General features: G+C 40.5%; 1 protein-coding gene, 1 long non-coding RNA gene and 1 other non-coding gene across 6 annotated transcripts; 1 reads left to right on the top strand and 2 right to left on the bottom strand.

The window, feature by feature from the left end:
- Positions 1-622: 622 nt before the first annotated feature.
- Positions 623-11,675, bottom strand: zgc:195245 (uncharacterized protein LOC565483 homolog). 4 transcript variants are annotated; one of them, XM_037271429.1, is made up of 7 exons: positions 11,505-11,675; positions 10,849-10,888; positions 9,627-9,829; positions 6,375-6,402; positions 4,835-4,961; positions 4,615-4,759; positions 623-1,099 (listed from the first exon to the last, which is right to left on the bottom strand). In XM_037271429.1, exons 3-7 carry the CDS (start codon positions 9,738-9,740, stop codon positions 998-1,000), a joined length of 516 nt encoding a protein of 171 aa, XP_037127324.1. In that variant the 5' UTR covers positions 9,741-9,829; positions 10,849-10,888; positions 11,505-11,675; the 3' UTR covers positions 623-997. The 4 variants fall into 4 exon arrangements, with proteins under 4 accessions (XP_037127324.1, XP_037127316.1, XP_037127308.1 ...); XM_037271421.1 differs by lacking the exon at positions 10,849-10,888 and having other exon boundaries at positions 11,467-11,675; XM_037271413.1 differs by lacking the exon at positions 10,849-10,888.
- A 316-nt stretch (positions 11,676-11,991) lies between these two features.
- LOC119119851 lies at positions 11,992-12,425 on the top strand. The gene has a single exon (XR_005097413.1).
- A 1,548-nt stretch (positions 12,426-13,973) lies between these two features.
- On the bottom strand, positions 13,974-16,884 carry LOC119134609. Its single transcript, XR_005100377.1, has 3 exons — positions 16,873-16,884; positions 16,729-16,731; positions 13,974-14,422 (listed from the first exon to the last, which is right to left on the bottom strand). It is a non-coding gene; the product is annotated as an uncharacterized LOC119134609 (long non-coding RNA).
- Positions 16,885-17,900: the final 1,016 nt, after the last annotated feature.

Here is a 17,900-nt window from a genome sequence, read left to right as displayed (position 1 = left end):
GGAAGCTCAAAAATGTCGAACAGTACACTTTAACGCTCATTCATTTGGAGTGATGATAAGATGGGGCCAGATTGTTGTCCAGTTGTGTTGAGCCAATTAAAATAATTACAATTTTAATGTTTCATTTTGTCAAGTATCAATAGACGTTTACTTGTAAGTTTACATGTATAAATGCAGCAATATACAAATGCTCAGAAATATATTTTATTTCAGCATATTGCCTTAAACCTTTGGGTACCCTGTAATCACTAAAAACATAATTTTAAAATCGTTTTAGGCTATGAGCCAATATTGACATAGTTATTATTAGCTTGTGTAAAAACAGCTTAAACATACTGTACATCTGAAATGGGCCAATCTCACTCAGTGGCTAGGCCTTGTTTCACCAAATGTCTGAAGTGCCTTTACCATACCCTTGGGTAATCCCCAGCATGTGTGTCCTGAAAAGCCTCCTCCAGATGGTCCACTTTCTCCTCTGACTCCGTAAAGGAATGAAAAGATCAGCTCATTAAACAAAGAGTCATATCCATGTGAAAGAGAGGTGCAGGTCCACGGGGAGAAGAGATACATGCAAATCGATCGCCAAACAATTTGAATGGTGTCCAATAAAACACGAGTGAGCCTCTGTGAGCAATACACTTTATTTTCACTGCACTCAGGGAACAGCAAATGTTGTGACGTACAGTAAACCTCTCAGTTTGTTACACTGATGTTTCTTTTGTTTCGACATATTGTCCCAAAACATCCTGAAAATGTCTCATGACAGTTGTAGCCTACTGCTTAGCAGTTGATTTCAGTTAAGGTTAAATAACGTAACAGTAAAAAAAACACATCAAAACCACTCACTCAGCAGCACACACAAAGACAACTGTGAAGAATACCTGAACCTGCTGTATTGAACTTGGTGTGTTTCCTGGCATGAGTGACTTATTGTTCAAAGTTGGACACAAGACACAATTTGAAAACCAGTGAATAATATGCAGTAATTGCGGGGACCTCACTGCAAGAACATCTGCGTGCGTCTCAGGTTGTCCTTCACACGAACAAACTCTGGTACCTCGTTCTGGTTTTCCTTCTGCCTGATCTCCTCCTGCTCGTACTGCAAAAATTAAAAAGCAATGCGGTTTAGTTATTCTCCCACTGTAGAGCGACACACACACACAAGCACGCACGCACGCGCACACACGCGCACACACACACACACACACACACACACACACACACGCACACACACACACACACACACACACACACACACACACACACACACACACACACACACACACACACATGACCATTCAAAAGTTTGGGGTCACCCAGACAATTTAGTGTTTTCTATGAAAACTAATATAATCGCACAAGGGTTTTCTCATCATCCATTAGCCTTCCAACGCAATTAGCAAACACAATGGTCCATTAGAACACTTGAGAGATGGTTGCTGGAAATGGGCCTATGCAGATAATGCATTAAAAAACAGACGGCTAGAATTGTCATTTACCACATTAACAATGTATAGAGTGTATTCCTGATTAGTTTAATGTTGTCCTCATTGAAAAAAATAACGATTTGATTTTGAAAATAAGGACGTTTCTCAGTGACCCCAAACTTTTCAACGGTAGTGAAGGCACACTTCAACTGTGACAGACAGATTGTGGAAAAAAATCCAGAAAAGCAAATTTGGGGATTTGTAAATAATTTATTTGTAAATTGTGGTGGGAAAAAAGTATTTGGTCTATAACTGAGGTTCAATTCAATTCTTTGTACCATTAACCTTTTGGGCAGTAAGAGGTAGGGCATCACGGGGTTTGCAAACACTATTTGAATTCCCTCAATGGATCTTTCTGGGGTTGAGGTCTGGCTAGGCACTCCAGGTCCTTGAGATTTCCCTGAATTTCCCAGGTTTCGTATTTGAGATCGTTGTCATTCTAGAGACGCAGCCAGTTTTCACAAAAACAGCCCCGAAGCACAACCTCCATTAGATATGGTGCTCTTTGGATGCAACTCGGCATTCTTCTTCATGCAAAACACCATGTGCTAACATCTATTTTTGTTTCATTGGCCCATATTACATTTTCCCAATCCTTTTCTGGATCATCCACATGCTCTCTGGCATAGGCCAGGACATGAACTAGCTTAAGCAGGCGCACACGTCTGGCACTGTGTGTTAATGATGGTAACCTTTGTAGCCTTCTCACCAAGCCAATATACGCGTACACTTCTTTGTCCTAACAAGCAAGCAACTGATTAGATATCAATATGAGTAAGTTCATTAATGTTTTAAGTGATTTTCACGTGAGTTTGCTTGCTCACAAGACATCATTATGACCTCTTATTGGAGATATGCGCAACCATGTGGCGCAATGAGGTATAACGTCTAAGTGGCATACATGTTTTCTCAGCCACTGGTTTTATTTTGGTTGTAACAATTATTCATTCATTCATTCATTCATTCATTCATTCATTCATTCATTCATTCAGTTATTTATTTATTTATTTGTTCATTTATTTATATTATATTAATAAATCATTAAAATTTGGACACAAAATTTCACCATAAAATACTGACATCATTATTATATTATCACCGTAATGAAACAACTAACAAGATAGCTTGACCAATTCTTTGAGACATACTATATCTCAAGCCATCTTAATAGTGTACATGTCTTAAGACAAAGGAAACATGTCTCAAGACATCTCATGTCTTCAAGTCACAAAAATCTGTTTCAGGCACTATTCCATATGCTGCTCCGTCATGTTTTAAGACAGGGGTGGCATCTTCAAACGTTTGTCTTAAGAGGTCTTGATGGACCATGATGTCTTGAGATGTCTCGATTTTGGTTATGAAAGCATCGTAAGAATTCTTGAAACATGTTGATAGCCATCAACATGTTTCAAGAAGTCTTACTGTATGTACACTGTATGTACTGTATGTACGGTGTGTATGACTTTAAACAGACTGCAGTCGTAGCATACAGTAGAAGTCATCGTAGAAGTTGCAATGGTCGATTTCTTTTTAAAAATGGCAAATCATTGAAACAAGACAGCCAAAGAAGCTTTGCAACTCAGTGCCACCCATTTTTTGTTTAGGACACCGTCTTCTGACTGGGACTCGTTTGTCCTCACAATTTTGTGTGGATTGGTGAAACTATTGTTATGAGCTTTTTTTTGTTTTACTTTCCAGGGGGCACTTAGTTTCCTTGGGGGGAATTTAATAGAGGGTCTCTAAAGTCCATATTCATTTTGATTGAGACATCACATATTTACCAGGACTTGTCTCCATGCCAACAATACACAGGCAGCCTGTTACTGGGTCACTCAGAGTTCTCTGCTGCAACTTTCACTTTCGTTTTTGGGGCAGTGCGCATATTGTTGACACCTTACGCGAAAATAGCATGTTCCAAGCTCACAAAAAGAAAAGTGAATGGTGAAAAGCGACATTTCAGAGAAGATTGGACTGAAATTTGCGCTTTCACACAGCTGTAGCTGTAATAAAGCGCTTTACAGAACATCACTGAAAATAACAACAATACAAGAGAACAAATAACATTAAACACTGACAATAATTCGGTCATCCTTCATTTTCACCCCCTTTGACACACTCGACCCTAAGTGATGCAGAGAAGTTGGACCATCAGAGGCAGTCCAACCGTCCCTCTCACTGGCTACTTTTACATGGACAAAATTGATTCTATCCGATTAGAGTTCAGATTTAAATTGTGATCGGATGCGCTGTTTTCATAGGATACTATTAAAATATTGATCAGATTACAACTTGCGTGTTCATGATTCACACTTTCGATCGGAACAAATCACAAACCACTTGTATCCTCCAGACCGTACGTTTCTTTTTGCAAGTGTTGATTTTTAAGACATGAGGCCAGCTGTACATTCTTCGACATGTGATAAAGCAAGGGAGACGACATCTTACGTGAATAACAGAAAGGCGTATACTGACGTCACAGACATGCGCAGCTAAGGCGGTTTGTTCCAAAATGACACAATAAATGTTGTCATACGCAACAATTGGATTATCAATCGACATAAACCACCCCTCTCATACAGAATAAAATACTGATCAAAATGGGCTTGAGCCAATCAGAATATTCCGAATGGGGTGTGTACATGAAGCATTTTTATGCTGATCAGGCTTTTAATCGGAATAAATGCGTCTATAGCCACTGTATCACAAATGCTGTTTATTGACTATAGCTTAGCATTGAACGCACTGGCTGGCTAAGAAAATACTTTGGCTCACACTAATATCCCATCTCTGCAACTGAGCGCAGGATATCCTCATATACAAACCGCAGAAAGTCAGAGTTGGCAACTAATCATCCAACACAAGGACAGTGAACACGGGGACCCCACACCCACAAAGCTGTGTGCGTAGCCCTCTTCTATACACCTTATTTATCACCCATTACATCACCCCTAACTGGCCCAATATGCCTTTATTTGTGTTTTCAACATCGGGTTTCACCTTTTCTAACCCGAATATTGGTTCCTGTACGTATATTGCCAATTGTTTTTGGAAATGTTAGTTTGTCTTACGTCTCTAGCTGTTAAAGGGAGTGAATGTCTTTGTATCTTTTCTGTGAAGCAGTTCTGACCTCTTCTAGCTTCTGCTGTCTCTTGCGGAGCTCCGTCTCCAGGTCCGAGGGCCGCTGCTGAGCCATCTCCTGCTCCCTGTGCAGCTCCAGTCGTCGTTGCTCCAGCACTCGCTTCAGCTCGGGCTTCTCCTCCAGCACAAGGCCGCTGCAGGCAGAGTCACAGCTCAGCACATACAAATTGGGACAATAACGAGACAAGCTTGGCTTCGCGTGTAGGTACCGCTTGTGACTGAGAAGCAGCTCCCGGTGTAAGTTCTGGTAGCTTGGCGCCTCAACAGAAGAGCCGTTGAGTTTCCGGGGCTGAGTATCACCACTGCCATCCACTGCACACAGGCTGAGTGATGTGTCTGTGAAAGCCCAATAGGCATATATGGACCACATCCTACACGCTTTACAATCAAAACACAGTTGATTAGCATGTTGCACATCACCGTACACTGAGCAGCCACACAAAATTCATATTCAATCAATTATCCATTTTTTAACCGATTATCCTCACGAGGGTCGTGGGCGCACTGGAGCCTATACCAGCTGACTTCGGGTTGTACGCGGGATGCGTCCTGAATTGTTCGCTAGCCAATCGCAAGGCACATATAGACTAACAACCATTCATTCCCACCTACAGGCAATTTGGAGAGGTCAATCGGCCTACCATGCATGTTTTTTTTTTTATGTGGGAGGAAATATAATTTTCATCTTATCTCTTTAAGTAAAAATAAAATAGAGATACAAATAAAAATTAGAGGCTGTCACCAAGGTGTTTCTAAACTCTACTAAAATCTTGTCCTCACTAGTCATTGTAGTCACGTAAACTGACAACTCATTTGAAACAAAAACAAGTTTGTCAGTATAACCAGTATTTCAATAAAATTGAGACAACATAAATCTAATTATTCATGAAAAAGAGACAAAAATGGGTGACTTCTTGATAAATGTTATGGAAGACAACCCCCCCCCCCCCCTCATCAATATTGATTATGGAGCACTTTATTGAGACCTGCAAATTTTACAAACATTTGTCCTGCTGAAACAATTAACTGGCTCAGTCTGAATCTGTTCAACTTATGTTAATAGATTAGTACGTATGTACACCACTGATGGCATGGAAAGAAGAAAATTAAAATTCGTTTTGGAAAGAGCTCTTAATGTATTTGCTGAGTATTTGATGAGTGCTTTTAGGTTACTGTTTTATTATTACCGTTTTTTCCCATGTATAATGCGCAAAATTTAACTAATTTATTGTCCTAAAATCTGGGGTGCGCATTATACATGGGTACAATTTTTTTTTTTTTTTTTTTTTGACACGTCAGCTATATAAATAGCGAGAGTTCTGTTCTCTACCTAAATGCGTATTACAGGTAATATTTTATTTCACAACACTTTGCCTTGTTCCTTTCTTCTCTGCTGTTCACTTCAAACACGCTCCATACGAACACAATGCTCTCGTATCAGACGCTTGCTCGATCACCTGCTCGTTTGCTGTCACAATGTACCCTACACAAATCAGAAACATTTCTTCGCTATCGAGTTTGCTAGCGCATGCGCAGTGATACTGACCGGCAGAATAACAACCGGTTGTTCCCAAAGATGATCTTTTTTCTGAAATAATTTTACGTTTACGGACTTAAGTAGGAGTCAAAATTTGGGTGCGTATTATACATGGGTACAGGCTTTTTTCCAGCATCGACATGCCATTTTTAGGGTGCGTATTATACATGGAAAAAAACGGTATTTGTTAGGTTTTGTGTGTCCCTTTGTACCTTTCTGATGATGTCCATATCCACCTTTCTGTGAAAGAAGGGAAAAAAATGTTAGTCGTATAAAAATGTTAATCTTTCATTGCAAAACAATGGTTGGATGGGCCATGTAAATGACGTGAAAATGCCGATTGGACTGCTTTAACACTCAAAGCAAGAATGATGTAACATCTCTGTTGGACAGTGAGAAGGCTCAGCGAACGGTCTACACTCTACACAGTGCAAGTGCAGTCAGGTTCTCAAAACTCATCTCATGGGTTTAGGAATTAGACAAACACCTGCCATGCAATGGATACTTCATTGGTGCTCAGATGACCGTGGTCAGGGGGTGCATTGTCAGCTCAGCGTCAGAAGCAAGTGTGGAGTGTGAGTTGGTGTGTGAGCTTAAAATGTTCCGACCACATATATGGTCAGGTTCGCCTCAACGCACGCCTTGGGCTCTAGAACCAGTCTTCTTGAGCGGGTTGAGATCTTTACTGTTGTTTGTGCACATGCATCAAAAAGCAGTTAAGGGTGCCCAGCTCCTTTTTGGAGTCCTTAGACGGGGTGCTGAATAGCGCTCCTGTTGGGACCTCTCATGGCTGGTCTGTGAACACCTCAAAAGCCCCTGGTTGAAATGATTGGGGAGAGGAAAGTCTGGGCTACTCTGCTTAGTTTCCTGCCCCCGTGACCTGATCCCAGATGAAATGGATGGATGTTTCAGCATAAAAGGAAATCAACCATTAATGTAATGTTAGTGTTGACGTACAACACACTTATAACACTCTACAACTGAGAAATACATCGTAGCTAGCAAATGACTGGAGCAAAAATCCAATGTAGCACTTTGACATAATAAGGCGACAGATTTAAATACACATCAGGAATAGGAGAAAATACAAATCAAAGTCCCTTTTCCACAAAAATCTGATCCAAACTAAGGGATCTGACCAAAAATAGGGAGTACAATCTCACTAACCAAAAGCACAAACCAACAGATTACGACCACTCACTTTGTTTGCATCAGACTCTCCCAACTCTTCCATGGTATAGCGGGTAAAGCGTGTCTCTTTTGGTGCAGTCTTTTTTTTAGTCCATTGTGCAAAACACAAAAGAAAACAATTCCACCTCCTCACATCACCTTTGTTGTCTGATTCTTCACAGCGCATTGGCGTATTGTTGTTGACGTGGAATTTAAGTGTCACCTTCCTGCTGTAGTAGACGCTCCAATCTGATTACGCCATTCAAAATGACCTCACCCCATGCGGCATAGGATGCTGGATTAGTTAAATGGCATGGACACAAATGCGGCTTAAATCCAATATAGCACAGCAATATTACTAATCCACTGCTCTGTTGTGCACTTCATTAAGATGGCAAGGGACCTGAACAACTATCAGGAATAAACAAAATGTGTCCGTCCATCTGTCCGTCCAGCCATCCATCTTGTTTACTGCTTACTAGGGGTGGCAGAGAGCCAAACATTTTCTCAGAAGGCATCAGTGAAAATCAGGCTAAACCCTAGATTGGTCCCCAGCCAATTACAGGTCATCTATGGGGGACAGAGAAGCAGTCGCAATGCCAATCTCACCGTCACTGACAGGAAGGAAGTCAGGCACTACCAGCACAACGTCAGTGACAAGTTGTAGGCTAATGCATGATCTCCTTCATTATCTGCATCGCTTATCTTCACGAGGGTCACGGCGTGCTGGATGGAGCCTATCTCGACCGACTTTGGGCTGTACACCCTGAATTGGTTGCCAGCCAATTGCAGGGCACACACTGACAACCATTCACCCGAAAAGACAATTTAGAGTACCAAATTAACCTACCATGCATGTCTTTAGAATGTCGAAGGAGTACCCCCCCAAAAAACAAAAAACACGCAGGCACAGGGATAACATGCAAACTCCACTCATGAGGGCCGGAGCCGGAATCGAACCCCGTAACCCACTTAATGCATTAAATTATGGCAATAATATGGAAAGATTGTGTGTGTGCTTATTTTGTAACGGTGAAAAAGGACAGTAAGAGAGGAGAAATAAACACAAAAAGTCAGTGTGAAGCAACCATTCTGATATTCTAAACAGAAGAATCTCAGATGGTGTCCAGGTACTTTTGGCGAACCTTAGTGCTTTGGTGTCATGCTAGGTAGAGAGTATGGGTGGTAGTCATTTGATGATTAAGCAAATGTTTACCAAATATTAAGCCCCAGTGGCTTAATAGGCGATACATGTGGCCCTGGAACTGATTTTAATTTGAGAGGTTTCTATTTCCCAGTTTTGTTCCATTGCCATTCGCTTGATAAGATTCTCATGGCAGAGCTTTCTCTCTGTGGTACAGTAATCCCTCATTTATCGCAGATAATTGGTTCCAAGACCACCCGCGATAGGTGAATATCCGTGAAGTAGTGTCACCCTCTCATTTTTAACATACATCATTTTTTTGTGTATCAATAAATGTATATTAAACCATATAAGTGCATATGTTATCATTAGAACATTAACTAATCGTTTCAAACCTGTAAATATTATATTAATAGTATAAATGAAAATAATATATAAATATAATTGTGATACGTGTGTGTGTGTGTGTAACATATGTAGATGTTGCTGTAAATATGTTCTTAGAACTTTTTTATAACAAGATACAAGTGTACATACAGTAAATATGGTTTTATAACTTTTTTATTAGTATAATATTTTTTTATAACAAGGTACAATACTGCAAATATGTTTCTAGAACTCTTATTATTATAACAACATTTTTATAATAAGGTACAAGTGTACGTACTGCAATTGTGTGGGCACTCCCTGCCGTCTGCTGGCGTGCGGGCAACTTTCATGCCATAATTCCTTAATTTAGAATTTTTATTTTTAATTTTTTTAAATTTTTTAATTTTTTCTTTTTTGGGGGACAAAATCTGTTATGTACTGAAGCCGAGATAAATGAACTGCGATGTAGCGAGGGATTACTGTACATAATTTACAGCATATTTTATTGTTTCCAGTGAATTCATAGTAGTATGATTAACTTCAGTTTGTACTGTATTTGAATGACAATTTATCATGTTAAAATTATACTTAACAACAGCGCATGAATAAAGATCCTATGAGAATGACAGTTTGGACTAGAGTGAATTCCAAATACAATTCATCTGAATTGGAAATCGGGTTGTGGCCAAATCAAAGTTACACCATCAACAAGGAATCGTGCTGCAACACGCGTGTCATATTTGATTTTGTTTTAGTGGAGCCAGAAACAGACGGTGCCCACCTTTGATATTTCGGCAGGTGTTCGCCAATGTGACTTGGAGTCCCTCAACATGATGGTGGCCTCAATGACAACCAGCAATGCAGCAATGTGTGTGCATGTCTGGCCCAGGCACATGCACAGTAAGATGCACAAATCCGCCCAGCCTTGTCCGCTATTATCCAGGATTCCACAGGGTTATTTCCAGTGCGTTCGGGCCCGAGTACCTGCATGCAAGACACCTGTAGAACTTTGGACTGTACACATATATTTAAACAATGTTCTGACTACGGAAAATTAAGTTTCGACAGGGTTGTTTGTTGAAGTTAGAGACTTCAGCACATATGCTAATACACATGAGCTCCAGGTGCATTTTTTGCTAAATCAAATTAGCTGGAAGTCGTTTATTTTTAAGGATGAGTTTTACATCAAATTAAAGTGTTTAGAAACCATAGTTTGCGCTACTTTATAGTACAAACTATAAATATAGGGTGATCGTTTGATAAGTTTTTCGCTATTCTTGGGGTGACTGAGCCTCTTTATACATATATAAGTGCTGATTCTATTCCTGGACTTAAGCAAAACTAAATAAGCCATACTTAAAGCCATACTTAAAGGGAAGTCTGTAGTTTAAAATAGGAAACCCAACCAACCATATGTATTGTGCTTCACAATAGTATAAGCAGTATTTATATTTCATTCTGGATGAAATGGATAAGCGCCCACTCTGTCGCCATTATGCACCAGCGAGTACGTATAGCGGTCGTGTTTCAGTGAATGAGGGCCATCTTGGGAGCTGCCTGGAATGTGCATGCTGTCCTTTATAAAATGCCAGTACAGTATAACTACCGGACTGATATATTTTTCTATTTATTTACATGAGAAGGACTTAACTGGATGATGCGTTTCACAGACACCAAAGCCTTTTCCGACATGGACAGGGGAGAGCATCCAATTTTTGAAAAAGATAGGCCGACTTTATGGGTACAAGGCCAGAAAATAGACCAGAAAACTAAACAGAAGCAAATTTATAAGACGAGGAACGCCAGAGGGAGCTGATTGGATTACACAAGGGATCAGGCTGACGAGAACAAGTGGAAACAAAACCTAATATCAAGCAATTTCCTCGTGTGGGACTAAATGTCAAGGTGAAAGACATAAAAAAGACAACTAAATAAATAGTATAAACTAAATGTAATCTAATCATCACAGATCAACAGATCATGATACACAGATGTTCACAAACCGATGAATCTCATCCCATCCTTGCTTGTACATAACTAAGCCTTTCAAGGATGGAAACAAACAAACAAACAAACAAACAAACAAACAAACAAACAAACAAACAAACAAACAAACAAACAAAGTAAAACATCAATGTTCATCGGTTTGAACATGAAATAGCTTGTCTTTAATTGAATATAGGTTGAAAAAGATTTGCAAATCACTGAATTCTTATTTTATTTACTTCTACACATTATCCCAACTTTATTGAAATTGGGGTTTATATGGACTTGAAAATTTTGTTAACTTCACAAAAAGTTCAAGTACATTTTGGCGTCATTTATTTACCCACATGAGTTGAATCAGCTGCTTCTATTTGAATCTTTTTTTTATTTTCAAAACACAAATATCTGAAGCCTACTTCTACTTATATACAGAGTGTGAATACTTTTGTCGATCTCCAAACGAGCAACCTGACGATAATGAATAACTGATGTTCCAAAAAGAGCCAAACACTTTTGATGAATACATTATAATTATCAATATCACAAGAATGATTAGATCATTGTTCTATAATCATAATGTGCTAATCGACCTTAAGTAAGCATTGGGAACAAGCAAGTGATGAAGAGCGTCATACCACGACGAGCCTGGCAGCTTGGATGGATCTTTACGCACCCTTTTGTTCTAAATAGCGTCCTTTCCTGGTTATGTTGACCTCAGCAGCTTTGTGTTGTTCTGAGCGTGTCCGAAATTACGATATTTCAGAACTAACTTAATTTCATTTCACTATCCTAATGTTGTTGCAGTATCACCATGGTTACTTGTCCGGTGGTGACGTCAGGTGACGCTAACGTCGTAAATTGACAAACCTGGGAATTTATTCCGTTTAATAGATTATTTTAACCAAATGTTGCATTCAACGATTTGAGTCATAATGAGCCAAACGTGCTCATAGAAAACGGTGCATTTCTTACTGTACTAATAGAATACAATTTTCTTAGTTTTAGCCTGGCTAACATTATTTTTAAAACATATTTTTTTAATTTACTTTTGATCTTTGAAATGTTCATGTTGTTTTGCAGATATTGTATGTTTGTGTCGTAATGTTTCAGTAGTTAGAGAGAGAGAGAGAGAGAGAGAGAGAGAGAGAGAGAGAGAGAGAGAGAGAGAGAGAGAGAGAGAGATGGATGGGCGGTGCGTTTACCATGATGCAACGCGAGCTTTTGCATTTCTCCCGGAAACGGTAGTCGTCGACGCAGTTGCATGAGGGATTGCGTGTTGCGTGATTGTTTGTGTTGCGTGCGAGTGTGTATGCGTGTGAATGCGGAATGCGTGTGATTTTTGTCCAAAACCTACACACTGATCTTATTTGATCTGGTCGTAGTTGTGGCCCGACTATGACTGGAAGTGATATGAAATCAGCTCGCTTAGCCTCAGTGGCAATGGGCATCAAGCTCGAGTTCGACTTTCAGGGCCTCCACGCTTGTAAGTTGTGGTCAGAGGTGATGAATTGATCAGATATACTAGTTCGGAGTGCGTTTGGTTTCTTTCCAAACTCCACGACGGGCAATGAGTATAGAAGCGATTCTGATCTAACCACAAGAAAAGACGTAAAATCAAATATTCGACCGATACGTACTTACAGCATTTACTCTTGTTTTTGTAATATTCGTCACTGTCCTTTATATTTTGAACTGTTATACATAATGTGCATTTCTGTTCGGTTTTCTAATGTCGCTAAGATTAATACACCCATGCCGATAACTAAGATAGGCTAACAGAGTTCGCTTTTTGTGTGTTAAAGATGGCAACCAAAAACGTGCTCCGACTTAACATGGTGAACAGTTTATGCTAGCAGTGTGTATGCATTTAACTGTAACGATAATAAAGTAATAAAGACAAAATACGACTGGTGTTTCCGCTGCATTCGTGAAAAGTCGGAATGTTCCGACCTTAGAGTGAAAAAAGGACCGCAACTTCACCGAATGGCTTCAGTATGATGCCACTCGAGAATGGGAGCCCCAGACCATGAATGGCAAAGTATAAATTGCAAGATTCTAGACATTTTTTCATATTTTTTACTACGTTAACCCTGTAAGACCCAGACGTAGTAAAACATGTAAAAAAAAAAAAAAAAAAAATCATATAGTGTTAGACCCCATTGGGCACCATAATGTAGTGTTTGCAAACTTCTCATGTTTTGGTAAGGTTTTATGGACGCGTAACGTTACAAAGTTGGGTGGGATGGGTAGCAGAATTTCCTGTAGGCCTCGTGGTCCTACTCATTGCCTAGTCAAGGTAAACGTATTTGCTCCTATGTTAGCCAGCTAAGTTCATTTACACAGTATGTAACCTGAATAATGACTTATCATTTTTTTTGTGTTTTTATTTTTTATAAAGCAAAATAAAAAGAGGATTACATGTGCAATGCAAGCAGGCTAGATACACTGGCTTGTAAGTCACGCTCAGTATACTAGGTGCATGCAGAATCAAGGCTAACACTACTTAACATATCAAGCGACTTCATCTTCTTCCTTCATTAGCAGTGATAATCCCAGAAACAGTTCCTGTCGTGTTTGAAGCAAAGACGGACATCACACTTGTAGCACTGTGTGTCGGTGTATCCTGTAGGGCAGTGTCTGCAGCGCCCTCTCTTCTTCGTCTTCATTGTGAGATGACCAAGAAGGTCCTTACGCACATCCGGTGGTGGGTGTTGACATGTTTTCTTGGGTGGGACGCTGGTTGGATTCTCATTAGTCTTGATTGTGTCCTTCAGAATGAGAGAGGATGCTAGCTGTGCCTGGAACAGTCTCAGGTTCAGTGTCTCTTTCGGAGAGACCCCGAGAGCCTTGCAGTCCCGTGTGTAGATGAGCCAGGCGTTGACCACAGCAAGGGTGATGGTGTGCCAGAAGATGTAGCGGCGAGATTTCACGAGGAACTTGTATTTGGCTGTGAATGAATCCAGCAAATCCACACCTCCCATGTATTTGTTGTAGATGCCCACGATGTGAGGCCTTTCAACTTCTATGTAGGTCTTGTTGACTTTGTCCCAGCATTGGATCTTCTCCACAGGCTCAGTTCCAGCAAAGGACGACACAAGTGTGACCGCTCGGTTGTCATACCATTTGACGGCAGAGATCTTCAAGGTTGCAGTTGGGTAGGCTCACCTGCCTGGCTGTTTCGACGTACCAGTGGAACAGAGGTGAAGACGTTGTCTGCATGGACCTTGTAGTTGTGACCTTCTGGCAGTGTTGAAGCTAGCTTTGTCACAACATCACCAGACAAGCCAAGTTCTGATTCGGCTCGCAGTCCATTGTTGCTTCCTTGGTAGAAATCAAAGTCACACATCACGCCAGAGACTCCAGTTCTCACCCATACTTTGAAGCCCCATGGGTGTGGCTTGCCTCGCATGTACTGTTTGATGCTGCTGAATCTCCCCTTGAAAGGAATCATCATCTCATCCACAGAGTTGTGCTCTTCTGGTATCACCTGCAGGCAGTTCTCTCGGAATGAATCAAGCCAAGGTCTGATCTTCCACAGTTTGTCCTTCTTTTCAGTCTCTGGTACTGTCAAGTTGTTGACGAAATGTAAGGCTGTCAACAAAGACTGGAATCTGTTCCGTGGCATCGTGTCAGCAACAGGAGGGTGTCGTGTGTCTTCCTCCCAGTACATACAGGTACTAGGCCCATCTTCAGGTACATGCCCAACATTTTCTCAATTTCCTTGGAATTGGTGTTCACACATGTTCCCTTTGTTTGAAAGCTGTAGTCATTTGTGTTTGTCGTCAGACTGAATCATTTCTTTAGAAACATACTGGTTGAAGTACTTCAGTGGTGTGTGGAGAGAAATCACATCTTTGGTGAGAGGTGGGCCAGAAAATTCTGTATTGGGGCTAGTCAAAGTCAAATTTATTTATATAGCACATTTCATACACAGAGGCAATCCAAAGTGCTTTACAAAACAAATTATTAAAAGCAGGTGAAGCAGAGCATAGCATTTACATAAGTTCATTTATAAAAAGTAAATTACAACGTCATTGATAGATTATAGAACAGAATCACATCAGGTCAGAGCCTGGCATAAATTCATTTAAGAACATTTAAGAACATCCATCCATCCATCCATTTTCTGAACCGCCTAGTCCCCACGGGGGTCGCGGGAGCGCTGGAGCCTATCCCAGCCGTCATCGGGCAGTAGGCGGGGGACACCCTGAACCGGTTGCCAGCCAATCGCAGGGCACACAGACAAACAACCATATGCACTCGCACTCACACCTAGGGACAATTTGGAGTCTTCAATCGGCCTACCAAGCATGTTTTTTGGGATGTGGGAGGAAACCGGAGTGCCCGGAGAAAACCCACGCGGGCCCGGGGAGAACATGCAAACTCCACACAGGGAGGGCCGGAGGTGGAATCGAACCCGCACCCTCCTAACTGTGAGGCGGACGTGCTACCCAGTGCGCCACCGAGCCGCCCATTTAAGAACATTTTAGATTATAATAAACAAACCATGTTTAACAATTAGCAGGCCTGTTCCCGATGACCTAAGTGATCTAGATGGTTCATAGTGTTGGAGCAGTTCAGAGAGGTATTTTGGCCCTGGCCCATTTAGAGATTTATAAACTATTAGCAGAATCTTAAAATCTATTCTATGGCATACTGGTAGCCAGTGTAGGGACTTGAGTATTGGTGAAATGTGTTCAGCTTTCTTGGTTCTTGTTAGAACTCGGGCAGCAGCATTTTGGATGAGCTGTAGTTGTTTAATAGCTTTCTTTGGTAGGCCTTCAAAGAGGCTGTTCCCGTAGTCCAATCTGCTAGATATGAAGGCATGAATTAATTTTTCAAGATCTTGTTTGGATGTATAGCCTCTGAGCCTTGCTATTTTTTTTTAGCTGAAAGAAGGCACATTTTCTTATGAGTTTGATGTGGGAGTTGAAATTCAGGTCAGAGTCAATAATAATGCCAAGAATTTTTCGTGAAATCCTTTTTCTGCCACCGATATCTGTCACGGGGCTTGGCCTGTTTAGATGGTTGTGGCTCAATGTCCGTGTCTACTCGGCAGTCAGTGGGTGGTTGGTTCTCTTTCACATCACCACAATCTTCTTCATCTAACTCCTCGTCAGTTTCATTGAAGTTAATGTCCACATCACTCTCTCCATTCTGGACAGCATCTATCACATCCTGCGTACTGAAGCAAGAATCTTTCCTTGGAAATACCATGCTGAAAATGAAAAATAAAAACAATGAGTGCATTTGCATTTACACATTCCACTGCAGTAGTCTATTAACATGCCATACAATATTGTTTGACCAACCTATTGTGCTGTGACGATCATGGTCAAATTAACCCCCCACTAACGACCCTACCCTGCATCCTGAACATTAACACCTGTTCAATTTACAACCGCCCTTCACATTCGTGAACATGGACAAAGAGGTTAATAAACTGAGTTTACTTGCATTTATCCTCTCCACCAGGGGTTCTTAACCGGGGGTATCCAAATGCTGGGGGTATGGGACTCGATCTCTCGTAATCAGGTATTTTTTTAGTATCTCTCGTTATTTTCTTCTATTTTGTACCTATTATTGTTCACAGGTTATTTTTTTTAGTTATGCTTATGTTCTTGTTCACTGTCGTTATGCTTGTAAGTAGTTAAAATCTGACAATCTCAAATGAACGTAAAAATCTGCAGACCTAACGATTAATCTGTAGAGTTGGCAGCACTGACAGCACAGGCATTGGGTGTTGTGGCCATCAGCTGAGCTCTGGCGGGACCACAAGCAGCATAACTGACCACAACATCGCTGTAGCGTCAAAAAGCCGTCCGCCCCCTCACCCACAACATTCATATTCACGCCTCACTCCCACACCACAGCAGTTATTTTGTCCTGCATCACACTCACTACACCACAACACACCCATCCTCCCCTAAGGAAAATATTAACACAGAAGGAATAATAAGGCAAGTAAATATGAGGTCAAAAGCTCTTCTTTCTTCTTTCTTGCGCTTCTTTTTAGGGTTAGGGTTAATAATTATTTCAACAGTCAAGTGAAGGGGGTATGGTACCATATTGGACAATCCATTGGGGGTCTGGAATCATTCGAAGGTTAAGAACCCCTGCTCTAAACCCTTGTTTGCAAATGTTACAAATACACACAATGTGTAAATATATTAGAAGATAATATAAACTAGAAGATCCATGCTGATTTACACTACACTTAGGCATGTCACAATTAGGGCCTTTTTCGCTACCACGCTCGTGCATATCTGTAACACATATACTACATGCACTAATTTACATTTGGGGTATATATTTAACAAAATAAGCATATGCACATGTTCTAGAGTCTAGACATTCTAATGATCGCCTAAAAAAATATAAAAGCATTTTACTTACTTTTCTTTGATTAATCCAGTCTAGTGTAACAAAGAGATATGTCCTTCACGCTGTCCAGCGAGGTGTGAGCTGAACAGGTTGTGGGTGGGGCTTAAATAACAACCCCATAACAGAGTGGGATAATGAACAATAGGACTACCTGACTCATGTCTATGTGAAAAAAAGAAAAAGAAAAAAATATTTTTCATAGTTTTAAAAAAATGTTTTGCAGATCTGCCACGGTGGGTCTTACAGGGTTAATTTAGGTATTTCAAATAACTTAGTAACAACGTAACTTGTACTGAAGCTGTGCCAACAGCGTGAGCTCCCTGCAATTGCATACCTACATCAGCTCTGCCTCTGATTAGTTTTGTGTTGGATGTACTTTGTGTGAACCGAACAAAAGCAACCCGTATACTATGTATCTAAATCTTAATTTGTGTGTGTAAGTATGTGTAGGACCTACACTTGTAGGTATATATGGATAAACGTATACATTTAAATATATTAACTACCTGTACGTACGTAAGCTTATAGAAAATTAAACGTATGCCTTCGGGAAACTGATTTACTAAAACCTAGCCGTTACTATTATATTAGTACATCAGGTCCACTTTCACATTACCTCGTATTAAAGTTTCATTGTTGGATCCCCAATTCTGTCATCTAGTGGTGAAAGGTTTATACTGCACCC

This window comes from Syngnathus acus, chromosome 2 (assembly GCF_901709675.1).
Source record: "Syngnathus acus chromosome 2, fSynAcu1.2, whole genome shotgun sequence".
In the NCBI taxonomy this organism is placed as follows: Eukaryota; Metazoa; Chordata; class Actinopteri; order Syngnathiformes; family Syngnathidae; genus Syngnathus; species Syngnathus acus.
Note: the sequence above shows the minus strand (reverse complement) of the source record. Positions and strands in the feature narration are given on the sequence as shown.

Bases quoted from the DNA above. Each gene is read 5' to 3' on its own strand.
- zgc:195245 (XM_037271405.1), bottom strand. From the start codon at position 7,519: ATGCGCTGTGAAGAATCAGACAACAAAGGTGATGTGAGGAGGTGGAAT. The intron at 6,403-7,363 runs GTGAGTGGTCGT...CTTCTTTCACAG, and splicing joins GAGAGTCTGATGCAAACAAA to AAAGGTGGATATGGACATCA. The intron at 4,760-4,834 runs GTACCTACACGC...CTCTGCCTGCAG, and splicing joins CTGCTTCTCAGTCACAAGCG to CGGCCTTGTGCTGGAGGAGA.